At 34.7% G+C, this 23,540-nt stretch overlaps 1 protein-coding gene across 1 annotated transcript; it reads left to right on the top strand.

Moving 5' to 3' along the window:
- Window positions 1-1,594: 1,594 nt before the first annotated feature.
- On the top strand, window positions 1,595-18,165 carry LOC145775730 (uncharacterized). The gene is made up of 12 exons (XM_082587093.1): window positions 1,595-1,613; window positions 2,394-2,511; window positions 3,924-4,070; window positions 4,900-5,076; window positions 7,591-7,656; window positions 9,742-9,870; window positions 11,093-11,263; window positions 12,217-12,378; window positions 13,649-13,801; window positions 15,112-15,249; window positions 17,363-17,503; window positions 18,046-18,165. Exons 2-12 carry the CDS (start codon window positions 2,451-2,453, stop codon window positions 18,069-18,071), a joined length of 1,371 nt encoding a protein of 456 aa, XP_082443219.1. The 5' UTR covers window positions 1,595-1,613; window positions 2,394-2,450; the 3' UTR covers window positions 18,072-18,165.
- Window positions 18,166-23,540: the final 5,375 nt, after the last annotated feature.

Here is a 23,540-nt window from a genome sequence, read left to right as displayed (position 1 = left end):
CAAAATCTTCTAGAATCGTGTTTTGCAATAAAAATTGTGTAATTAAAGGTTAATATGGAACGGTAATTGACAAAATACCTCAAAAAAATTACACAATTAAAATAGCACACTTGTTTTTAAGAACATATAATGTAGCCTGCAGTGAGTCTACGCATGTTGATTGTGACAGCAAAAACAAATAAAAAGTTTATATAAACCTAGAAGGTGAAATTACAAGGAAAGTAACAATAACATAAAAGTGTTAGGTACACCTCAAGGTTATATTCCAGCAAAGGCTCAGCACATAGTCTCAATCTGAACTTTACCTTTCACATTAGTAGATTTCTTTTGTAGTATTCGGGCTTACGCCGGTTAGTTGAAGACTTAGATGATGTGGACTGGAAGATAAGGAAGCCAATCTTCGTTTTCACCCTCAGGCTTGCCTTTCAGCATCGTGCCAAAGACACAGCTGCATGCTCATGAGTGGTTTGAAACTGGCACCCTTTCAGTGCCATATCACGGTTCTTACCATTCTTCAATGGAGCCGACGTTATTAAGATGGGCGGACACACACGACAAGTTTGAACGACACTTGATTAAAACTACACTCTATAGAACGACAGGAAGATTTTTTGAAATTTATAAGTTTGGGAGGTTTTCTGAGCTGAATTTTAGAGGTTAGAATTTTAAGGAGAAGGCTGCTATTCTACTATTTATGCCGCAATTTTTAAGATGTATTGCTGTGCAGCATTGGTAGAGCTTCACAAGCACGTATAAGCTAACTAAGGGATATAATCTTAAGTTGGTCTAAGTTGCTGATTGAGAAATATTGTTAATAATCCTGTGCCGGGAGTTCTTATCGCCAAGTGAAACATATGTAACCACGAAATCTATAACTCATAATGTATAATTTTGAGTAATTAGGCCTATTGAAAAAAGAAGGCGTATACCACTCAGGTTTTCTTTAGACAGTATGTTTGTTTTTAAAATACCATGATGACAATCTTACTCCTGAAGAAAGGTAAGAAAATAAGTTACTTTTCTTTCAGTAACTTCTGTTTTTGCAGTTTTGGCTACACGGAGATTTGCAACATCTTCAAGTTACAATGATGCAGCTCAGAGCTATCAGAAAATTGACGACAAACGTTAAAAATACATTTATTCGGTACTTTCTTTGAAATAAAAACAAATCTTTATCAAATGCTTTGAAAACTAACCCGAGGCGCAAAATTTATGTTTCTTAGTACCGATTTCCTTTAAATGAAATTAATTGTTGTTTTCTGAAGTTAAAACATGCTGACTGCTGAGCTAGGTTTACGTCCCTCAAGGCGTTTATGAATGAGCAAATATTATAAATATAACAGCTCATATGCTGCTCAGTGCTTTAGAAATCGAGCCTTGCAAGCAATGGCAACTGCACCAACTCAATGCATGCTTACGGAATGTTTTTGCTGCCTTGTCCAGCATACCCGTGTTTGATACCTAGTCAAGCAACAAAGACAGATTTGAAATGTGTGTTCTTTGTTTAGGAAAGTTTTAAGACTGGAGCGATAAAAAGTGAATTTTGTACAAAGTGCATGCAACAATCGTTTGAGACACTTTGATTTGATCGTAAATAAATGATGCAAGATTAGGTAAGAAAACCATTAAATAATTGTTTCTATACTTCCTTGCCAAACAGTTATAGTCCTCTTTCCATTGGATGTTTCTCTGTTTGAGAGAAGAGTTCAGACAATAAGAATAACCTAAAAAAACTTATGATAGCGCAGGTTAAGGTGCCGTATACATATTATTACTTAGTTACTGGTGAAAAGTGCAGACGATTGATTCACTAAAAAAACTTGGTAATACAGCATACAACAGTAGGTTGATAAAAACATCGTTATTCTTATCACATACAAATATTTTTAGAGGAACAAGGTTTTGATAGTTTTGTTTTGAGCAACAAAATCAACCGAATTTCGCAAGGTACAAGTTGTTTTATTCAAACTGCAAAACATTTTTTGGTTAAAAAAATAAGGTAAAAAAGGCCAGAAAAAGTTTGGACAAAAGATATTAAACGACTAGTCCGGACTTGATTAAAAAGCCGCAATAAAATAACTTGGTGTTTCATTGCCTCCAATCCTCCACGAGAGGAAAGAAATTGTGATTGAGGGGTAAATAAAAGTTAAAATATAGCTCACCATAGGGGCTCGACTTTTCTAACAGTTTTATAACAATTAAGCTCAGAACCATGCAAGCTTGTAAGATGGATGTGAAGGGTTGCCATGCAATATCCTTACATCCTAATTTTCAGAAAGTTGAAGCATTGTAATAATTACAGTAACTTTAAGTTTCATCAAAAACCGGCTATCAAGAAGTAGCCATACGTTTAGTTTGTTATTAATCTTGACCCACTGTTTTTATTGCTTCAGGTTTTTATACTCTTGTTGATCATTCAGAAAGCTTTGTATCTGCAGTTTTTTTTAATCATGGGATACTTGCTGGCTTTGTTGGTTCTCGTCTCTTTCACTGGTTTTATTGCTGTGTCAGGTGAGTTGAGACATGTTTCTCAGTTAATCGCAATTGTTTTTTCGTGCTCGATTATTGCAAAGTTAGATGAAGAGTTAGTGCTCGTCATAGCGTACCCTAGCTAGCAAAACTAAGTTTCATCAATGTTTACATTGATTCAACGTCTTAAAACGTACAATAATAAGTGACAAATTATTTTGGCCTGGAAGGCTAATGGTAACCCATTAATAAAAAGTGGCCGCTTTTTGAAGGGATTTTCTTCAAAAGCTTCGATTCTAATATGAATGCATCACCAACAGAGGTAAGCGATGGTTAGACAGGTGTCGAACTGGGGTTGTACGTTTTGAAAACTAACTTCTTATCTGATCTAGAGTCTAGACTTCCAATCTTCGTAGTACAACTCATTTCATCGCATCTAATCGAAACAAAGTTGAAAGAAAGTTTTATTAAGTTAATAACTCTTGCATGATTTCTATCACCTTAAGTACAATTAAATGCAACTAAATACAGATAAAAACGAAATCAGATGTATGCGCTATGCAATCATTGAAATTTCGAATTGAAACAACATGGAAAGTTTCTGTGTTTACCAAGACTGTGATTTTGTTTTGTTTGGAATTCAGCCTTCAGTCACTTTGTTCCATTACTTTCAAATTCTTTAAAACTAATCTTAAAAACTTTCCGTAATTCATGTGTCAGCAATTTCGCTTATATGACAATCGTTTAAGCTTCAGCCTCAGGCAAATTATTGTTGTGTTTCTTTACAGCCGTTTCATAATCACCAAGATTCACGTTGCAGATTATTTCAAGTGTTGTTTTTTGGTGTCCATTGACGTTTCAAACAAGCCATTATCTAGCAATGCATATTGTATAGTCACGACAAAAATTGATGGTTTTAATATGCAAATATTGTGTGTACATAATTTGAACAGAATAGCCATTGAAATTAACCTACCTCATGTTTACTAGAAAACTGTTTAAATTCTTTTTGATAACAGCCTTATGTCAGGTCAACATTTACAATGCTGTTCTTTAAGAAGAAAGTCTCCACTGGTTAAACGTAAAAATATTCAACAGTTTTAATATCATGAACTTTGAAAGGTTCATTTTCATGGTTATAGTCAAACTTATTAAAATCAAAAGCTTGGCAAATAGTTATCATTTTGCAACTGGTTTCCGATAAATTCATTCTCTTTCCATTTGAAATCACAAAAAAGTGTTTGAATTAGTAACTATGTAAATTAGACACTTGCGCAAATGAGTGATCCACTATATACAATGCTGTTTGTCGTTTGCGGATAATGATTCCAGCTCATCCAAACAATAAAATATGATCACAAGACGATTGATAGATAAAGATTGTAAGACAATCACTGTTGAATCTAAACGTGAGCAATAGAGCAACAATCGATTTGGTTTTATTGTTATTTCAGGACAAAGTATACACTGTTACTCCTGTTCTGCAAACACAGTCAGCAGATATGGGAGAGATTACAACTGCGTTGCAAATGTGTCATCTGTGCGAACAGTGTCGTGCCGCAGCGGTTATTATTGCCTCACTCAATTCAGCTTCAACAACGGTAAGTTGGCAATATGATTCTACTTGTGTTTTGTTATTTCCTTTAAACTTTTTTAATTATGAAACGTTGTGTGAATAATTAAGGAAGCTGTTTTGCAATTGCCAACTTAACTTTTGTAATCATTTTTTCTTATGTCCTACACCAGTTATTCTTGCTGTTTTTCAATTTTGCTCTGAAACAAACAGAATACCCAAATTAGGGCTTTTACCCAATGTACTGAAATGAACGCTGATGTCTTTCAACCTCTGTTTTGTTTTCCGGATGTCATTGAGGATGCTTTCTTTTCCAGATACTGAAAAACCTGCTTTTTCGATGGCAAAAGCTGTATCAATAAATTCTACAAGTTCCCGCACCTGACTATTTTTGTTTACTTATTTTACTCAAAGTGTTGTGTTTTGTCTTCTATAGTTTATGTAGAAACGCTTTATTAATGTTTAGAAAGAGTTCGGTAAACAATTTTATGTTTTTTTACTAGTTCTAGTTCTTTTTTACTAGTTTATGTTTTTTTACTATGTTTTTTTACTATTTCTAGCTTAGAATAAACATATAAGAAAATATATTAGCATACTTGTCAGAGCAAAAATTCTGAAGCTTTGTTGTAAATTAATTAGCCTATGAAGAAAAGCGATGAAATGGAGAAGTGCTTTTCAAATGCATGCATTCCAGTTTGACTGCTGGTTGTGGTAGAACACAACCTTCATAGGGCATTATTTGATGACAATTTACGTTGCAATTTTCATTATTGCTTTATAGTTCGCATTACGACATGCATTACTACATAACAATTCGCCTTGTTAGTGATCGAATTTTCTAATTTGAATTATTTTAGGTGTGTTATCTAGAGTTCGTCGGACTTGCCAGAACCCGAGTAGCGACCACGACTCTACAACGAATGAAGCACCTACTGAAGATGGTTGTGTGTCATCGTATTCAAAATTCAACGTGCAAGGCAGTGTGCAATGCTACTACCACTGCACAAGCACACGTTGTAATAAATTAACTCCAAGTAAGTGTCAACATTACATTGCAATGTTCACGTAGTCGACTGTTTAGGAAAAGAGCATTGAGGAGTTTAATTTATCTATTTATAAACGTCAATCTGAATGAATAAACGTCAATCCTGTATTGGAGATATTGAAAAACATCTGCTCCCAAACTCATCAATGTTGGCAATTTTTCGGATAAAAAACAGTTTGGGTGGAGAGGTTCCTTATTTTAACCATAAACAGACATAACTGAGCAACAACACAACATTTCACAGTATAAAAAAATAAATAGTAAACTTTTTGCTGTGCATATTCTGTAAGAGAAGGCGGGGTTAAACCGACATGCGGGGCAAAACGGACTTTTCTTTCTGTAAAAAAAATACGGCCACAAACATTATTTTTTATTCTATCTTGTGAAACATTGCAAATAACGATTCCACACAAAAAATTGGAAACACTGCTTCCTCGCTTTACGAGAAAGGAAGTGAAATAATTTTGGTAGCTCACTGTTATAAAATCTAGTCTACTGGTATGTGGTGGTATTTTGGTGTCTTTTCGAAAATTTAAATTATTCTTCAAGTTTTGAAAATAAGTGAACAATATGTTGCTATGTAGCAAAAACTTATTTTTCTAAATATTCTACTTCTTTTTATAATTACAGATTTTTTATGGTCACTGGTTTGGGGCAAAACCGTCAATAGACATTTGGGGCAAAAAAGACATAGCTACTGATACCAGTCAGCTATGTTTTTTTTTGTATTTTCTATCAATACATTAATATGTCATGCTATTTATGCAGTGCAACTTGAATTAATTTTATTTCTCTGAGATCAATTTTTTTCAGAAATGAGTTATTTTGTGAGAACCGTTAACAGACAAGTGCATTCATCAGACAATTAGCTTGCTACTTTCATAATACATGATATCAAAAACTACCTCAAAACCATCTTGAAATTATCTTGTATCATCAATATACAACATTCATAGCAACAAGGGATAAGGAAAGCACTTTATTTTGACAACTAAATACGTAAACGTAATATGGGGCAAAACGGTCATACCATGTCCGCTTTGCCCCAGACTTGTGGCAAAACGGACAATCAGAATGAAAATCATTTTTTGTACATAAACAAAGAAAAGCAAAGATGTCAGCTTTTATACTGTTAGCAGGTATTCTTATGTAATACAGGCGGTAAATTTGTGATATCTGATTTACTGTATTTGTAGAAATAGAGCATTTTAAAGTTAGAATGTCCGTTCTTCCCCGCCTTCCCCTACAGTAGCCTTTATCAAGACTTTAAAAGAAAAATAGTGTAATAAAGAAAAACAAAACAAAAACAAAGAAGCTTCTATATAAAAAAAAGTCTTTGCAAGTCTGTGAAACTGCCAGGATTTAGGTTTTTCTATAGCTTGCTTAGTGTAAAGATGTAAATTTCCAGAATAAGACTAAACTGCAGTCCATATGTTTCACCACTTTTTGCATAAAACAATTAATTTAATGACAACTAACCAGGTAACCAAATTGTACCCTTTTCAACCCATGGCTACCTAAATATTCAACCTGACTCGTCACATTTTGCATAAATTTCCAGAGTTTGCCAACTTTGGCGACTGTTGAAATGGATTTTTCTAAAACTGATATTTTTTACCCTTTACTGTTATCCCCAGATGACACAATATGTTTTAACATTATCAGATGTTAAAAAACAAAGACAATTTGATTTCGAAGGTTTTAGTCAAACTGTTAAGTTTTCAGTAACAGTCTGATTGAGCGTATTTCAACTTACTTTTTCTCATTTGCTACTGCTTCCCCAAGGCAACAAAAAACTTTTGTATCATTAAGAGACAGCAAAAAGTAAAAACATCTCAGAAAATGTCAGTCAAACACTAGCAGTAGTGGCAATCAAAATCTGCAAAATGTGTCAAATCAAGCCGCATCTCCATCCGCTGGCTATTTTTAACCTAACAACTTTGGTTTATGCTTTACAAGCGCTTACAAATCAGAAGCTACGTTGTATGTGACGTCATTATGTAAAGGTTCAATTCCTATTTCTGTCATAACTTTTTTTTTCTGTAGTCAATTACCCAGCAACGTTCAAAGCACTGACAAACTCTCTGGCTGAGTGCTAGAAGGGTCACAATTAGACGGTAGCCAACATGTTCTGATTGGTTCATACTTTGCAAGCTCTTCCAAAAGTTGTTACATTAAAGTGGTTATCACACGCTTTGTTACACAATTTATTAGAAATATTTATTAATATACATGAAGTTTATTGCTGTTCAAAGTTTTTAATTGACCTATTAATTTACATTTCAAATGTAACAAATATGTTTAGGATATTTTTGAATTTGTAAAGTTTGAAGAGTGATTGTTTGATGTTTGGAGACCGGCTCAGTAGGCCTACATTTTTCACAAACCTACTAACATACTAAAACAAAACCTGCTATCTAAATTCTATAACATAAAAGAAATGAAAACTATAAAAATTGCTTGAATTTTAATCATTAAACAACAATTTCTCAATTATTTGCAGGAACATTTCAAAAGTGCGCCAAAAATTGCCAGGGTCAATGTGATCCTGTTACAGGACAATGCGTTTGTAAGTTATGCTTTGTAAATGTTAAATTGTAAATGTTAAATTGGAAATGTTAAATTGTAAATGTTAAATTGTAAATGTTAAATTGTAAATGTTAAATTGTAAATGTTAAATTGTAAACGTTAAATTGTAAATGTTAAATTGTAAATTATAAATTGTAAATGTTAAATTGTAAATGTTAAATTGTAAATGTTACCAATTGTAAATGTTACCACACATTCAACCTTTGGTAACATGTAGCTGCTGCAGTTAATAAAGACTAATGTATATCATTACTCAGAGAGATCAAGAACAAAACGGGAAGAGCAACTCAAGCTATCTTAGTTCTGAGCGTAGCGTTCGTTTTGTTAAAGTCAAATCTGCTTCACAGTTGCCGACAAATTTGTTCATTTAGTCACGTTGCTCTGAACCAATGCGTTTTAGTCACATAGTACATATTTCTAACCTGAATGTTCGTCGTAGCACCTGACTAGGGAACTGTGTTCCAAAAGCTGGTGCAATTCGCTATTACCACAGCGAACTCGCAGCATCAGGCTAAAACATGTCGTTAATATCTATATTAGGGTGGCTCGTTTTTGAACTTTTTTTTTTTTTTATTTATTCGGGGTAGTGGGAAATGGTGCCAACGAGTGAGAAAAAAACTCATGACAAAATTTGATATTTGTAACAAATTGTCTTCAGCCTCCTCATGGGGCCCAAAAATCGAAAAATGGGTCAAAAACGCATTTTTTCCAAAAATATTTTTAGTTTGGGTAGATACAATATTGTTTTGATATATCTAATTAACCTAAGAAAAAAAATTGGAGTCATTTAAACTATTCCTTCAGCCTCCTCACAGCTTCTGAAAATTTCCATTTTGCTAAAAATGTCGCATTTCTGTGGGTGGTTACATAATACATAATTGCGTAAGACATTTTGCTAACTATAAAACGTCATTGCATTTCTCTTTATAGACCTGCCCTGAGCTGTTGCGTCATTTTTTAAAGAAAGTGGGTTAATTTGGTAGGAAAAAGTGACGTCTTTTATTTGAATTTACGTCACTGATGAAGTTTGTATTTATGTAACCACCAACAAAAATGCGAAATTTTCAGCAAAATGGAAATTTTCAGAAGCCGTGAGGAAGCTGAAGGAATAATTCAAATGACTTCAATTTTTTTTTTAGGTTAATTAAATATATCTAAACAATAAAATCAAATATAGTTATTACTATCTGAAGCCTTTACAAATTGTTTCACCTAACGGATCATCAGAAGGTCTTATTCAAATAGAATCCATTTTATTTGAATAATAATATTTAATAATATTGAATAATATTTGATTCTATTTGAATAAGACCTTCTGATGATCCGTTAGGTGAAACAATTTGTAAAGGCTTCAGATAGTAATAACTATATTTGATTTAATTCGCTCTGCTTTGACTTTTTGCTTGGCATTGAGCACTTTTTGTAGTATTAATAGTTTTCATTGTTTTTATCTAAACAATAATGTATCTACCCAAACTAAAAATATTTTTGGAACAAATTGCGTTTTTGACCCATTTTTTGATTTTTGGGCCCCATGAGGAGGCTGAAGACAATTTGTTACAAATCTCAAATTTTTGTCATGAGATTTTTCTCTCTCATTGGCACCATTTCCCCACTACCCCGAAAGAATTAAAATAAAACTTCAAAAATGAACCACTCTAATCTACATTGTAAGCAACAATCATGCTGCTAAAAGCGAAACTCAATCTATTGCTAAATTTGATTCTTTGAAACAATAGAATTTGTAATTGCTTTGACGTGTAACCATGACATCTTGTTAGTGTTGCCAGAATGGACTAAAGATTATTTTTCTTACCATCGTCCAAGACAAATATCTGTCTACCCAAGACATGGCTTGAAAAAAAATTGAGGGCAAGATGTTTTATCAATCCTGCTAGCCTTTGTAATTGAATAACGAGTATACACGTCTCAAACACGAAAACAAGCTTCATTTTACGTTCATCCTTCTTACATTCATCTAATGCCTGTAAACGTTGTAAAAATGTGATTGAGTCACTGACTGGAATATTATCACCACGTTTATTGCAGTATTTTGTTTCTGTAGCCACTAAACGATGCGTTCAATGCAATGATGAAGGAAGTGAAAGCTGTGAACAGAAAAGGGAGGATACGTTTTGTCCACAACGACAGAACAACTATTGTGCAACTTCAAGAGTAACAACATTCAGCAGTGGTAAGGTCTAATTTTCAACCAAATTCCAAATGAAAACTTTCGAAACAAATTAGAGGTGTTTTCTACAAATTTTACTTTGATGATTTAGGCTTTGAGTATTTTGATATGCAAGTTTTTTTCACACTATCGATACTTTTATCTAACTTTCAATATTCTACTATCTACAATATCTACAATATCTACAATAACTACAATATCTACAATATCTACAATATCTACAATATCTACAATATCTACAATATCTACAATATCTACAATATCTACAATATCTACAATATCTACAATATCTACAATATCCACAATATCCACAATATCCACAATATCTACAATATCTACAAACTATCTAACTTTCAATGAAGAGACAGGTACTGGTAATGAGAGTTTTCAAGTTTGTAAGCGTTGAAATTAATTCAACATCTTATTGGTAAGCTAGTTAGTTAATTTTAGTGCCTATTTTCCTTATGAACGCTATATCTTTCAAAAACGTTTACCAACACTGGCGTGATTTATCTAACTTTTTTTTTTTAAGATTTTGGATATATTTTTGCAAAGTGTTATTTTTACATATGCTGGGATTTCTAGTAGGATGATCAGAAAACGACAGTACTTTTTTTCTGTCTTAAAAGATTTTTTATAGAAAAAAAAGATATTTAAACCTTTTTGATTCCGACCAATAAGTGGCACTTTCGAGCGGAAGTAATGACTTCTGTCTTTCATTAACTTGTTCAAACAGCGTAAAAAAAATTAAAAATAAGTAACTTGTCGTAATTCATATTGTTTTGGTTTTTTTAGCAAAGCAAGCAAATATTGTATTTGATCTAACTATAGTGTAGTGTCAAGCTGTATCAGCGATATCTGTCCACTTATTGTTGTAAGTTGCCGTTGAATTGCACGTCCAAAACAAACCTGTACTGTATTAGAAAAAAGTACATACCACTCTTCTCCTCCGATTTTTGTTTTAATTGAATAACTTTTTGATTAGGCCTACTTCTTTTTTGGATAATGATTTGTTCATAGATGATGAAATGATTCCAATTATTTCGTCATAAATACGCAGCAATTTCTTGACAGATAGAGATTTAATACAAACAACTTTTATTTACAGGAGTCAGTTCAATCATAAACAGCTAAAATCGATTTCAATCTGCTCGCAGCTACATCATTTTTAATTAAGTTAATTCAAATGAAATCAAAAAGATCGTTTAAAAGATATATTTTTCAGATATGGAAGTTATTCGGACAAGCATTATGAAGAGCTGTGCGACAATTAGAAACAATAACATACCAGCCAAGCGTTGTCAGTTTGTGACTAACAGCCTTTACAATTCACAGCCGTATATCACTTACGTATGCTCTGACTTTTGTACAGAGGACGGGTGTAATGCTGACAAAGGTAAATGAAAACTGGTAAAATGATAATAAACTATTCCAGTAGATTGATAGAAGGATTTGTAATGACTTTTCCAAATCTGGGTCAACATTTTGAAATTAAAAAAAGGTGTTTTCCAAGTCGGTCTTAAATGATGAAAACACGATAAAAATTAACATATCAACTAATGCTTGCTTGCGAAGCAAGTTTATTGTTGTGAAAAAAATTGTTTTTATGACTAGTGCATGGGAATGATATAAGCATCCTTTTGCGGATACAGTACAGCATATTTATTATAAGTTTCCCTACATTCGATTGTAGCAAGAATTGACAGCGATAGACACCGTGTTGTACAACACTGAAAGTGTTCAGCCTTGTGGTAGTAGCCAGAAAGAACGCTCCCTTCTACAGAATATTTATTATAAGTTGCAGCAATTTATTTCTTATTTAGAACGCCATCTATTTTTACTTTTGATCAAATACCTTTGTAGAATGTACAAATTGCGCAGGATTGTGAAAAGGTATTTCCAATTAACAGTTACTTTTTGGACATGATTTTTTCAGGGTTTCTTGTAGACTTTAAGATAATCTCCTTCGACAGTAATTTTTTTGCTATGGGAAGGTTTACAGAAATTTTTACTGACAATATGCAAATGATATTTATCCAAGAAACTGTGTATTAAAGTAACCTATAAGCTAATGACCGGCTATTATTACTTCTGATACGTATTTAGATCACCAAAATCCTTTCTAAATAACTTCATTAAAATACGTCGTACCGTTTTGAAACATGTGTGCTCTTGCTAATAAATGTAAACATTTATATTTTGTAAACGTTTACTATTATCTTTCTGTATGTCTTTTTCAGCCAACATAAAAATGTTCACTAAATATTGTAGGTAGTAGCGAACTTATAAGATAAATTAACAGCAGCAAAAAGGTAAGTTACTAAAATTAAAAATATTTTATTACTTCAGGAATATTTGAACCCGACAGAGACTCATTAAGATGTGTCGTGTGTTCCGAACAAATTACGACGACGCATTGCGAAAGGAAAACAGAGACAACACTTTGTCCTAACGAATCCACCCATTGCAAATCGACTGTGTCGTATTACATCACGTCAGATCGAGGAAATGGTAAATTCAATGTATTCCAAGCATTATAAAATATAAACGTGGTTCCATACTTAATTCAAGTGTCGGGTATGAGATGATAAGGTTTTCGTTGTGCAAAGTTTTCGGCACTTACTGTAGTAGAGAAAGGTAGCCCAGCTCCTTTCTCTATGGCGCCTTTCCTGCAGCAATTATGCCCACCCAATTTATTTCACCCTAGGAAGAGGTAAGCGGTGTTTTCAACAACCAGATTAAGCCGGGAGTCGAAACAGGTTTGCAAAATTGGAAAGCTAACGCCTTATCCGTTGTGCTATCCCACCGCCAAGCATTGTATAGCAATTTAATAACGTAGGCTACACTAAATACCAAAAATACAAATTATTTGCCATCATTGCTTTTCCTTCATAGTTTGAGCTAAAGTTTTGAAACAAAAAAAAACTTAACAATAAGTTAGTGTGTTTTTTTTGCGTGAGCATAGCGGTTTCGTAAATGTTCATCATAGTTGGAGGATAAACCACAACAAAAGTATGCATAAATTGTGTGGACAAAATGTTTATAGAAATAAAGATATATGTGAGTGCATTCGTGGGCAGTCAGCCACGGCTCGGATTATTATAACATTTCAAGGTTTTTGAAAATTACTTTATTTGTTTTGTATATTCCTGTAATGTATACTTTATAATTCTTTAACTTGTTATTAGCTTTCAGCTTCGCTGCAGTAAGTAGAATTGCTTTAGGCGCATAAATTTATGAGCAAAAACATTTTAAGCTTGGAGTTTGTTTTTTTTTTAATATGTTTAGCATTATTGTGACTTGGCTTGAGGAATTATTTTGTGGTACTTTCCAGAGTATCAAAGAACTAATCCTCAGTTAAACGCGCCAGTAATTAAATGTTTCACGGACACGTTACTTTTGTTATTTAAAAATTAGTCAAGATATTGAAAAAAGAAATGAAATCCCCAGTTGCTAATAAATTACTGTATTAGCTTGAATGAGTTCCACCTATCAAACGTATTTGTTTTTAATTTTTCTCTTACAGTAGCTCATGCGCAGGCTTCTATTGATGATTGGTGATTGAAGATTTCTTTAGAATCTAGATTATATAGAGAAACGCAAGAATTTGAATGCTTGTTTTTTTCTTCGACCGCGTTAGTACGTTTCATGCCCCAAAAAACGCCAAGAGCCCTAGTTAAAAAGAGCGCTGTACAACTTTTAAACTTTTGTGAAAGAGACCCACCTTTAGAAAAATTCTAACACAAAAATGCAAGTTGTGTTAAAAACAAATTGTTGGCAGGACAACTTGAACACAAGGTAGCTAGTGTAAAACGGGAATGTTCTTCTGAGCCTGTGAAGCCGGCATGTACCACGAAGCCTCTTGGTGAGGCTGGATTGAGCATTGTGACGTGTGAAGAGACATGCGGCACTTCGGGATGCAACGTTGGATGGCGTACGTCTTCAATTTTGTTTTAATGTTTTAATTTTAATCATGTTGAAATTGCTGCTTTTATTATTTCGAGAGTTTGCTAATCCTTTTTGCTATTTCCCTCATATGCCAAGGAACATTCTTTCAGATTTCTTTTTCTACATCCATATCCTGTTCGAATAAAATAACCTCGAAACCAACTGCTTGCCTTCCAACAGATCCATTGAATTTTTCAAACTCAAACAACTATAATTTTTTTCTTTTTTTATCCTATTCACCTGCTAAGCAGTTACAGAAGCATTATATACCGAAAAGCTTTAACTATAAGGTGCAAAAGTACAGATCATTCTTACTATCTCCGCTTCAAAATAAAACACCATTGTCAATACTGTTTTCTGTTACTTGTTTAAATTCTACACCTTTCTTTTATCATGTGTTTCTCGGCAGTCGAGTGTAGCAAGGATTGAGAGCAATAGACACGTGTTTCGCCCACGAGGCTGGGCTCATCAGTATCGCACCACTAATTCATGCCACATAGTTCTCAGCCGCTGCTTTTGTCTGTCAATTGAAAAGCATCATCTTATTTTTACTAAGAGACTTATAGTGACCCACGTACTATTTACCCACCACCATAAAACATACCTTCTTCTAAGATTCTTAGCAGCTCCAATGACTTAAAAATTCATCTTATTTTCGCTAGGCAACATATACATACTAACCATCCATCCATTTTGCGGATAAATTTTCCCGCAACCACAAATGCTTTTTATCATTTGTTCAAATATCTCTTCATAGTCTGGAGAAGACTGATAAATGATCTGAAAACATCATCTGAAAACATGACCTGACGACATGGTCTGAAGACAAAGTCTAAAAACATGGTCTGAAGACATGGTTTGCGAAAGACATACATTTTTTGCTGCATCATATAGATTTTGAACCACGTATTTTTTATCCGGATGCCCTTTTTTGCTGACCACATTTATTGACAGTGAGCCATTCACCTAAAAGAATTTGTTTAGAAACGGAAGGAAAGATTTCCGTATCATGATTGATCTACCAAACCTAGGCTAAAGTTATTTTCTGTTACATGAGATTAAGATTTCTTAGAAATTTTTACATACCAAAACCAGTGTTTGTTGCCACTTGTTGTGTAACAATCCAAAGCAACTACCCAAAATATAATGGTGACTTCACAAAGTTTAGGTGGGAAAGATTAAAATGGTCGGTGCTAAGGTTTTTGGCATGACCCAACCTGGAATCGAAATCGGTATATTAGACGCAGATACTGACCAGCTCATAACTAATCAATTTACTTTTAATGTTTTCTACAGCTGCCAGGCCTCAGTGTTCACAATGTAACGGAACAAACTCAACAGCTGAAAACGAATCTTGTAAACTTAGCCCTCAGGCACCTTCGTCATGCAAGTCACCAGCGTATGCCTATTGCTTCACAAAGGTCATGAATACTGGTAAGCGTTGATTGATCAGTTGGTATTTTTGCTGATTGTTTTCTCAAAAATGTTTAAGTTTTAATAAATTAGTCAATACATACCTTGTGTTTCAAAGTGTTAAACTGTTGCAAATGAGATCATAATAATTTTCAATAAAGTCAAGTATTAATGAAGAAATATCCGTTTGCTGTATTATTTGTTTGCCTGCTTTTTCTCCCGGCCCTTCATCAAGAAAAAAATATCTCCATTCTGACAGTGGGTTTTATTAACCCTATATGGACAAATTTATCGTTTAGTTGAAAAAAAAAATTTTTTTTTTTTGAAAACATTTTAGTCCAGTCAACATATGTTCTATTTCAAAAAAAAAAATTTTCGAGTACTTTAATTTTTTTTCAAACGTAGCAAATCTGTTACGTCAGGCACATTCGCACTACCTACAGAATTTTGAAACTTAGCAGATCTGTAACGTCAGGCGCTCTAGCAACAAAAGCACACAATAAGCAGTAACAAGCAACTAGTTTATTTTCACTCAAACAGCACAATATTGTTCATTCTTTGTGGAATTTCAAAACAGTGTTTCGTTTTGTCTATGCAAAGGTGTTCTTCACACTTCTAACAAAAGTATAAGCAGCTTGTCCAGCCAGACATTTTGTATGATCCCCTTTCTTTGTAAATATATATGCAAACTTCTTAGCTGTTTTTCCGAGTCGTTTGGAAGGGTCTAACTGGACCAAATACAAATAGGACTGCTTCACAATAGCTTCATCATATAACAGTTTGAAGTAATTGGCTGGTGATGAAATGAGGGTCAGCTTGTTCACGCACAGTGGCCATCGAAGGAGTGTTTCTCATGGAAGGACTTTTTTTTACACAGCTCCAAATTGAACAGGGTGGTTTGGTTGTCCTTGTTGGTGGAATGATGGATTTCATTATGCCTTCATCTAAAAATAACGAGTTGTAAAGGAGTAAGGAAAAATACTACAAAGCTGCAGTATAAAAGTAAATGACAAGAATCACTAGTATTTTCCATTTATGAATTTGACATACATATGCATTGTACAAACATTACCTATTGTGGGACTGAGAAATAAGTGAGACATTCTCAAACAAACACAAAACTCAATGTGGCTCAAGAGAGTCCTTTTTACCATCAGAGTATATAGCGAACACATCAATAAGACAAATAATGTTTGATAGTAGAGAGGTATGATTTATATTTTTAGTTGTCGTCGCCGTGTGGGCCTCTGGTTATCATTATAACATGGAATGGATTTTTTTACAGTACATGTAAGTTTATTTTGCGACAAAGTCCACTAAAGCTGAGTTAATGCTTGGTTATATAGAAGGCCAGCAATTATACGTGTTCACTTATAGTATTTACTTGTATAAAACTTACCTGAATCACTAAAGCTGTCATCTGACACATCAACAAAGGTAGAAGGGTCCACTACTGGAACATTCTTAGTGTCAGACTTCAAGATATCAAAACATCCATCTTCTCTTTTTCCACCAACTGGTCTTGTATACCGATTTTTTCCATAAAAAGATCATGCATTCATTTTGCACCTATGAAAATAAAACTTTACTGTTTACAAATCTAACAAAACAAAAGTTTTGAGGTCAAAAAAACAGTTGCATGATGGACCAAGTCAACAGATTTGTTACGTTTGAACTTATGATGACTGTAGCATATATAAGCATCATTTATGAAATATTTTGTTATCAACTACTCCAACAGTCTTATTTTCAAATAAAACAAAAAATCCAACGCACCTGAGTGTTCTGAAAATCCAAAACTTTACGAGAGAACATCTAGGCTAAGCTGCTGCTGCCATAAACCTGACTCAAAGAACTTTGTGTTCGAAAAAATCAGTGAAGCGAGACCGCAGTGTTTCTAAAATGAAATAGCACTATAGTCAGATGCCACAGCATCAAATTCTTCAAAATTAAAACTTATGAATGCTTTTACAGTAAAATAAATTGCGATAATTTGAAACGTAACAGATCTGTCACAAATGTCCATATAGGGGGAGACCAAGGTTATCATTCCTCATATCTATATTTTAGAAATATTTTGAAGTAGGCTAACTATATTTTCTTTATTTTTTACTCTCTTTGTTCTAATCCCTAGAAAATATTCCTGGATTCTCCGCCACTGTGTCGCGAGGCTGCAGCATTTCTGACATTGGAACGTCGTGTACTGATGAGAGGTTTGGTGACACAACAATCCGCAATTGTCAGACGTCGTGTGACTCTGGCGGTTGCAATCAGGGTAAGAGAACGAATGAAGAAATTGTACTCACTAGAATGCAATTTCGTGCACTATGGTTGTATTTTGTTAATTTTGCATTTTTGTGACAAACTCATTTCATATCTTTAGCACATTGTTACAGTATCAGAGTTACATGCTGCATACAAATGTCCGCATTGCTCTGTTATAAATTATTATATATCAATATATTATACATGCCATTATAGATTACATATATCATTGTAGGTTATGTAGGCTATTTCTGCCTTCTTGATCATAAAGAATGGATACTTTAAATGAATATACCAATTCTGGCTTGTATTCAACAGCAAACAATTGATTGTTGTAAAGGAATGAAGCAATAGATCAAAATATTAACCCTTGAGCTGTAGAAAGCAGAGATACAATATTTTATACAACGAAGTACAAATTAAGCCAAAAAGTGAAATATTGACTTTTCTGAAACTTAAAAAAAAATTTCAGCCAATTTTATAACAATTGCAACGGCTATTTTATGCAATGACATTTACTGTATAAAGTACCGTTTTTTTGTTTTTTTTCAGGAGTACTTTCAAATCAAGGACCATAAAAAGAATGCTTTTCCTTGTGCGATTTTCCATTTACAGTATGATGTTCTCCTATATCTGATTTTGTGTAATAAAAGCTACACGCATGTGTTGCTTTCGCTTGGCAAAAGATTTCATGGGTTTCTGTTGTATCAGGCTGAGCGTTTGATCATATTCTTCTTTTTTGTGAGATATGAGTGTTCAGATTTCTGGACAGGTAATGGAAAGCCAGTTGAGTGTAGCTTTGTCTACTTCTTCTATGCCATGCATTCCACTTAGCGCCTTGTAAATGTGGCATTTAAGAACGACATGGTCAGCAGTTTCTTCCTCAACGCCGCACTCGTAGGCCAATGAGGGAGGCAAGCCTAATTTGTACATAATAGAATGGAAGCGGCTGACTTCTTTTTGAATTCTATTGAGCTTGACACAAGTCGAGTAGAACAGGTCCATACCAGGGGGCGCGCCACCGATGGATGTATGAAACCATGGAGTTTGGTATCACATCATGCTGTTTTCCAAGTGTATTCCATATAATATTCTACTCTGGTGGTATGATCACTGAATGGTTGCAATAATTCAAGGGCAGCTGGCACAAAGGAGTATCTTGACTTCAATCGCCGGGAATATTTCTGAAATGGACGTTGAGTTTTGTGTAGAGCAAGTGGTCACGATCTTCTACCCGGCGAGCCAGATGTGTGTAGGCTCCCTTTCGGTGAAGCTCAGCAGGTTAGATACCTATAAAGTTTGTAAGTAGACTATACTCTGTTGAAATACGGAGCAGCCATCAAGTCACGGTACACAAGGCGTCGTTGATTGGCCGCTCAATGAACCGAGTGTGGACTTTGTGGCATCAGGCAGAGGCGCAATATTCAGCTGTGGAGTGGACCAAAACTAGGGTTACAGTGCGCAATGTGTCAACACCTGTACCCCAAGTTGTACCTGCAAAAAGCCTCAGCAAGGCGTTGCGAGATGTTAGCTTTTTGCTTAGTGATTGTAGATGGTGACGGTATGTGAGTGTTACTCCGAGGCAAGTAGACTCTAGGCAAGATGGAAACATATTGCTGTTGTTGGTTTCATTTAGGTCATGTTTTGCCCCCGTGTTGTTGAAATGGAAAGTTGCCATCACTGATTCTTTTTCGCTAAGCTTCAGTTTCCATTGATGAAAGTATCTTGATATAGCTGTCGTCATGTTTTGGATCATCGTTGTTTCTAATGATTGATAGTCTTTTGCGGAGTGCAAGATTGCCAGGTCATCATCGTATGCTTATTTGTCAGATGCTGTAGATGGTAGGTCATGCATAGTGCATAATTATAGACGTTGAAAAGGAGGAGTGCCAAGACCAATTCCAGTGAGACATTGTTGTTGAGGCTCCGTAGTCTACTAAGATTTCCGCTTCTATGGCATGGGCAAAACTTCTGTTGTGGATGAATTCCATGATGATTTTAACCAACGGTGGCCAAACTGCGGCTCGCGAGCCGCATGTGACTCTTCAACATAAATTTTGTGGCTCTAGTATTGAATCGTAATATTACAAAAAAAATACAGATTATATTTTATAAATGTTATCTCGCGCTGTCAACCAAGCAGTGGCGTACCTAAGGTATGGCAAGCATGGCTCGAGCCATGGGCGCTACATTGATAAGGGCGCGAAAATCGGTTGGTAAAAATTAAAATTTGTTACTTACACTTTCTTCAAAATTTAATTTGCACCCAATACAATACAAAGATCAAAAAGGAGTCTTTTACTGTAGCCATTGTTACACAATAGAATTGTGACGTTGCAAATGCAACATTGTGCCTAATCTGGCTCATTTTGCCTTCAGTCAGCAACAATTGGAAGTTTCGTAAAGTCGCTATTAAGCAGCGATTAGTTTAAGCTTAGAAATAGCCAGTGATGTACGCGCACACAAAAAATATTGACGCCGTCAGCGTAAACGCAAACGTTCGAAAAACCATACGCCGTATGCGTCAACGTAACTTGTAAAAAAAAGTTGGCGGCGTCAGCGTCAGCGTCAGCGCATACACTAGCGTAAACTAATTTTGTTTGCTAGATGCCAAACATTCACATGGTATAAACTACTCGAAACAAACAAGTTTTATTTTGAATTTTTCACGAAGAAACACAAGCATCTGAAAGTGTTCATCTGACATTTTGCTGTGTTTTGGTTCCAATATGTCTTTGCCCATTGAAAACATTCTTTCAACTGCAGCGCTGGAAGGTATTGGCTTGCTGCAGCGAAAAAAAATACATTAAAAAGTATGCGTTGACGCTATGCTCTAAAAAACCGCGAAAACTTTACGGCGTAGCCTCAAGCGCAAACTATCAAAAAAAATGTGGCCGCAAGCGTTAACGTAAACAAAAAGTCTACCCCGCAAGTCTGCGGCGTAGAATTTGCAGCGTATACGTACATCTCTGGAAATAGCACCATAATTTACTTATTCATTTTTATAAGAATTTATAACTTTGTGAAATCAAAACATCGTGCAACCTTGACAAATTAACACTTGGAAGAATTAATTCGCACAACATTAACAACTTATCGTCCAAATTTTCAGAGATTAGCGAGTCAAGTACAAAACTGATATGGATAAACAATCATTGTGTTTTTATTGCTGTTATGTTATTTTGTGTCAACTGATTTTGCGGCTCGCCGGTGTTTCTGGTTTATCTGCAAGCGGCTCTTTCTTTGAACAACTTTGCCCACCCCTGATTTTAACCATGTGTTTGTCAGAAAGTAGTCGTAGTAATTTGTAGTTTAGGCCACGGTGCAAAACCGTGCATAAGCAGTTACGTCATAAAACACATCACCCGTTCTCTTTTTTGTCGAAAAATTCTAATCAGTGTCATGAGTTTACTATATGGTAGGCCTATAATTTAATCTACGGTTGGTACCTCTCGTATCAAAATCCAACTTGCTCTTTGGGAAGAAAAAGATCGATTATTGCTTTGACACAAGCCTACATCTGTCTCTCAAGGAGCTTAGAAGGGATGCAGAACAATATAAAAAGACGATATCTCTTTGGATCGTCTAATTGTTAATCCGGCTTAGGGATCGCGAAGACTAGGGGTTTTTTCGTTACTTTTGAAATCTTGTGGCAGCACAAGAAAGACGACAGGAAATCGCATAAACGGGTCTTTGAAGACAAGACTTTACGAAGCGTCTAGATAAGGTAATAACCCACTTAGTGACATGGATGAACACAGAACAATGTGTTGGAAAAAATGTAAACACGTAAAACGAATGCAAAAATTCAAAAAAACAAAATTTAAAAAAGAACAAATTTTTTGCATAATTTTACAGAATTATCTTGAGAGTAGTTGTTAATTAAAGCTGCGCATTCCATCATGACAAGTAGGTTTTTGAAGAAAGTTTGTTTCTTTGCCTCAGGTTGGATAAATTTTCAAAGAAAAACCCGCAGTTTTATTGAGTTTTTCTCTTGCAGCAAGAAAATGTTATTTTTGTGCTAGGAAGATCCACAGCATTGGTTTGTCAGAACATCTACATTTTGTTGAACATGGTATCTGTAAATATTTGTGATCATTAGGTTGGAACAATATTAAAACCCTCTGATTTTTGCTTAGAACACAGTGTACTGTTCCCTTGGTTCTCAGTATAAAATTGTCATTCAGCTCCTTTGAATGGAACTTTGTCTCAAGCTTTGCGCAGTAATTATGAGGGAAGCAATTGCCGATGACGGTGATAATAAGATGCTTTGTTCCCTATTGTTGAATAGAAGTGTCATGCCGATGATAGAATAATCAGAAGTGTATCTCTTTGTAAAGGTTGCAATTAATTTTGAAACTTTGTTACAATCTTTTCAGCGTACAGTATAGGCTACTCTTCACCAGACAAAAGTTTTTTTCTTTTTTTAAGCAGCAAAATGCATGTTTCTATTTATGCTACATTCAATATTTCTCTTAGATTGTTATAGAACTTTAATAACTTGCTACATTTCAGACTACTGCAATTTATTTAAACTACTGTGACCATTGGCGAGATTTTTTTTCGGGTTTTTGAGCAACAAGCAAAGAAAAGTTCTGTTCTATTAGGAAACAGCCGTTTAAAGTCATCAAACTGAAGTTGGTGGGAATTACTTTCCAATCTACACATTCTTTGCATATTTCGTTTTCTGTTCTTGTCAAGGATAGGCTGCAATAGTTCGGTGATTGAAAATCAGCAAAAATTGTGCTTGTAAACCCATATTAATGCTAGCAGTTTTAAGTTATTGGACTGATAGTTCAAATGAATAAAAATTTATGTAACCACCATGTTGTGGTGCACTGTGGGGTAACAACTAATGCTGCTAGATTTTCAATGGAAGGTCTTTGCAAAATAAATCGACCATATGGTGGAAACATTATTGACGATCCAACGCTACCCCTTCCCAGGTTTCTCGACATGCAACAGAAAAGAATAGATCAGTAATAATAGAATTTGTTCCCGTTATGGCCGAACTGCTACCACTTTTCCTCGATAGTGCTATCAAAACTCACCTACCTGTCCAGATTGCAAAGAATCAGGCAAACTGTTGATTTTTTGATTTTAGCCTGTCCGTGTCCATGAACTGCACTACCCGGTCATTACAACAAAATTTACCAATGCGGAAGCATAAAAACTGGCTAAAAGACAATGAGCTTCAAGTGTAAAAACGCAAAATGAAACTTCTACTACTCAGAATTGATTCGATTTTCTATAATTCATGTCAGTCAAACACCTTGAGGAAAATCAATAGTTTGTTTTCTAACTAAAACTAGGGCAATTACCATACCCTTTATCAGTAGAAGAAAACAACCCTATAAAAAAAAAACGTAGACCAGTAACAAGAACTCTTTCGGGTCCACAACTATGCCATTTAGGTTCATTTTTGAGATAAAAATTAAATCAAAGTGAAAAGCACTTGTTCCTCTCGATAGATCAGTTGCTTAAATGCCTGATTTTACGAAAGAAAAAATTTGGAAGATTAAGCGACGCTGGCACGACTCTCAGAGTATGCGCTTGAGCAACTCATTTAACGGGTGTCTGCTTGACTCGAAGACCTACGGTCTCTTCGCAGATTCCCGTTGCTGGGAATTCCTTTTTTATTGCTGTAATTATTGTACTATATTTACCTACAACGAAATAAATCAATCAATCAATCAATCAATATAGGACTGCTTTCCATTCAGCGTCACCAAGTGAATGGAATAATTCACAGACAACAACCACTCCGACAACAATCAGACAACAATCACTAAAACTTCACTCTGTCAATCTCAGAGGCAGATGGCATCAGTGGTCCAAAGCTTCTACTCTACAAGTATGCAAAACTGCTAGAATTACGCAATCAAAAGAGCTTTGACAATCCGAGTATATAGATTCTCACAAACAGCTAATCATTGAAAGAGGTCGTAGACCAAAGCGAAAAAGGGAAGTTTGAAGTGGATCTGTGTATTCGAATTAATTGTTTACGAAACAAATTTTCGTACAAAAATAAATTATTTTATTACACG

Source organism: Aplidium turbinatum, chromosome 1, assembly GCF_918807975.1.
Source record: "Aplidium turbinatum chromosome 1, kaAplTurb1.1, whole genome shotgun sequence".
Classification (NCBI taxonomy): domain Eukaryota; kingdom Metazoa; phylum Chordata; class Ascidiacea; order Aplousobranchia; family Polyclinidae; genus Aplidium; species Aplidium turbinatum.
This window is presented reverse-complemented; position numbering and strand designations above follow the sequence as displayed.

Bases quoted from the DNA above. Each gene is read 5' to 3' on its own strand.
- LOC145775730 (XM_082587093.1), top strand. From the start codon at position 2,451: ATGGGATACTTGCTGGCTTTGTTGGTTCTCGTCTCTTTCACTGGTTTT. The intron at 9,871-11,092 runs GTAAGGTCTAAT...TATATTTTTCAG, and splicing joins AGTAACAACATTCAGCAGTG to ATATGGAAGTTATTCGGACA. The intron at 13,802-15,111 runs GTACGTCTTCAA...TGTTTTCTACAG, and splicing joins GGGATGCAACGTTGGATGGC to CTGCCAGGCCTCAGTGTTCA.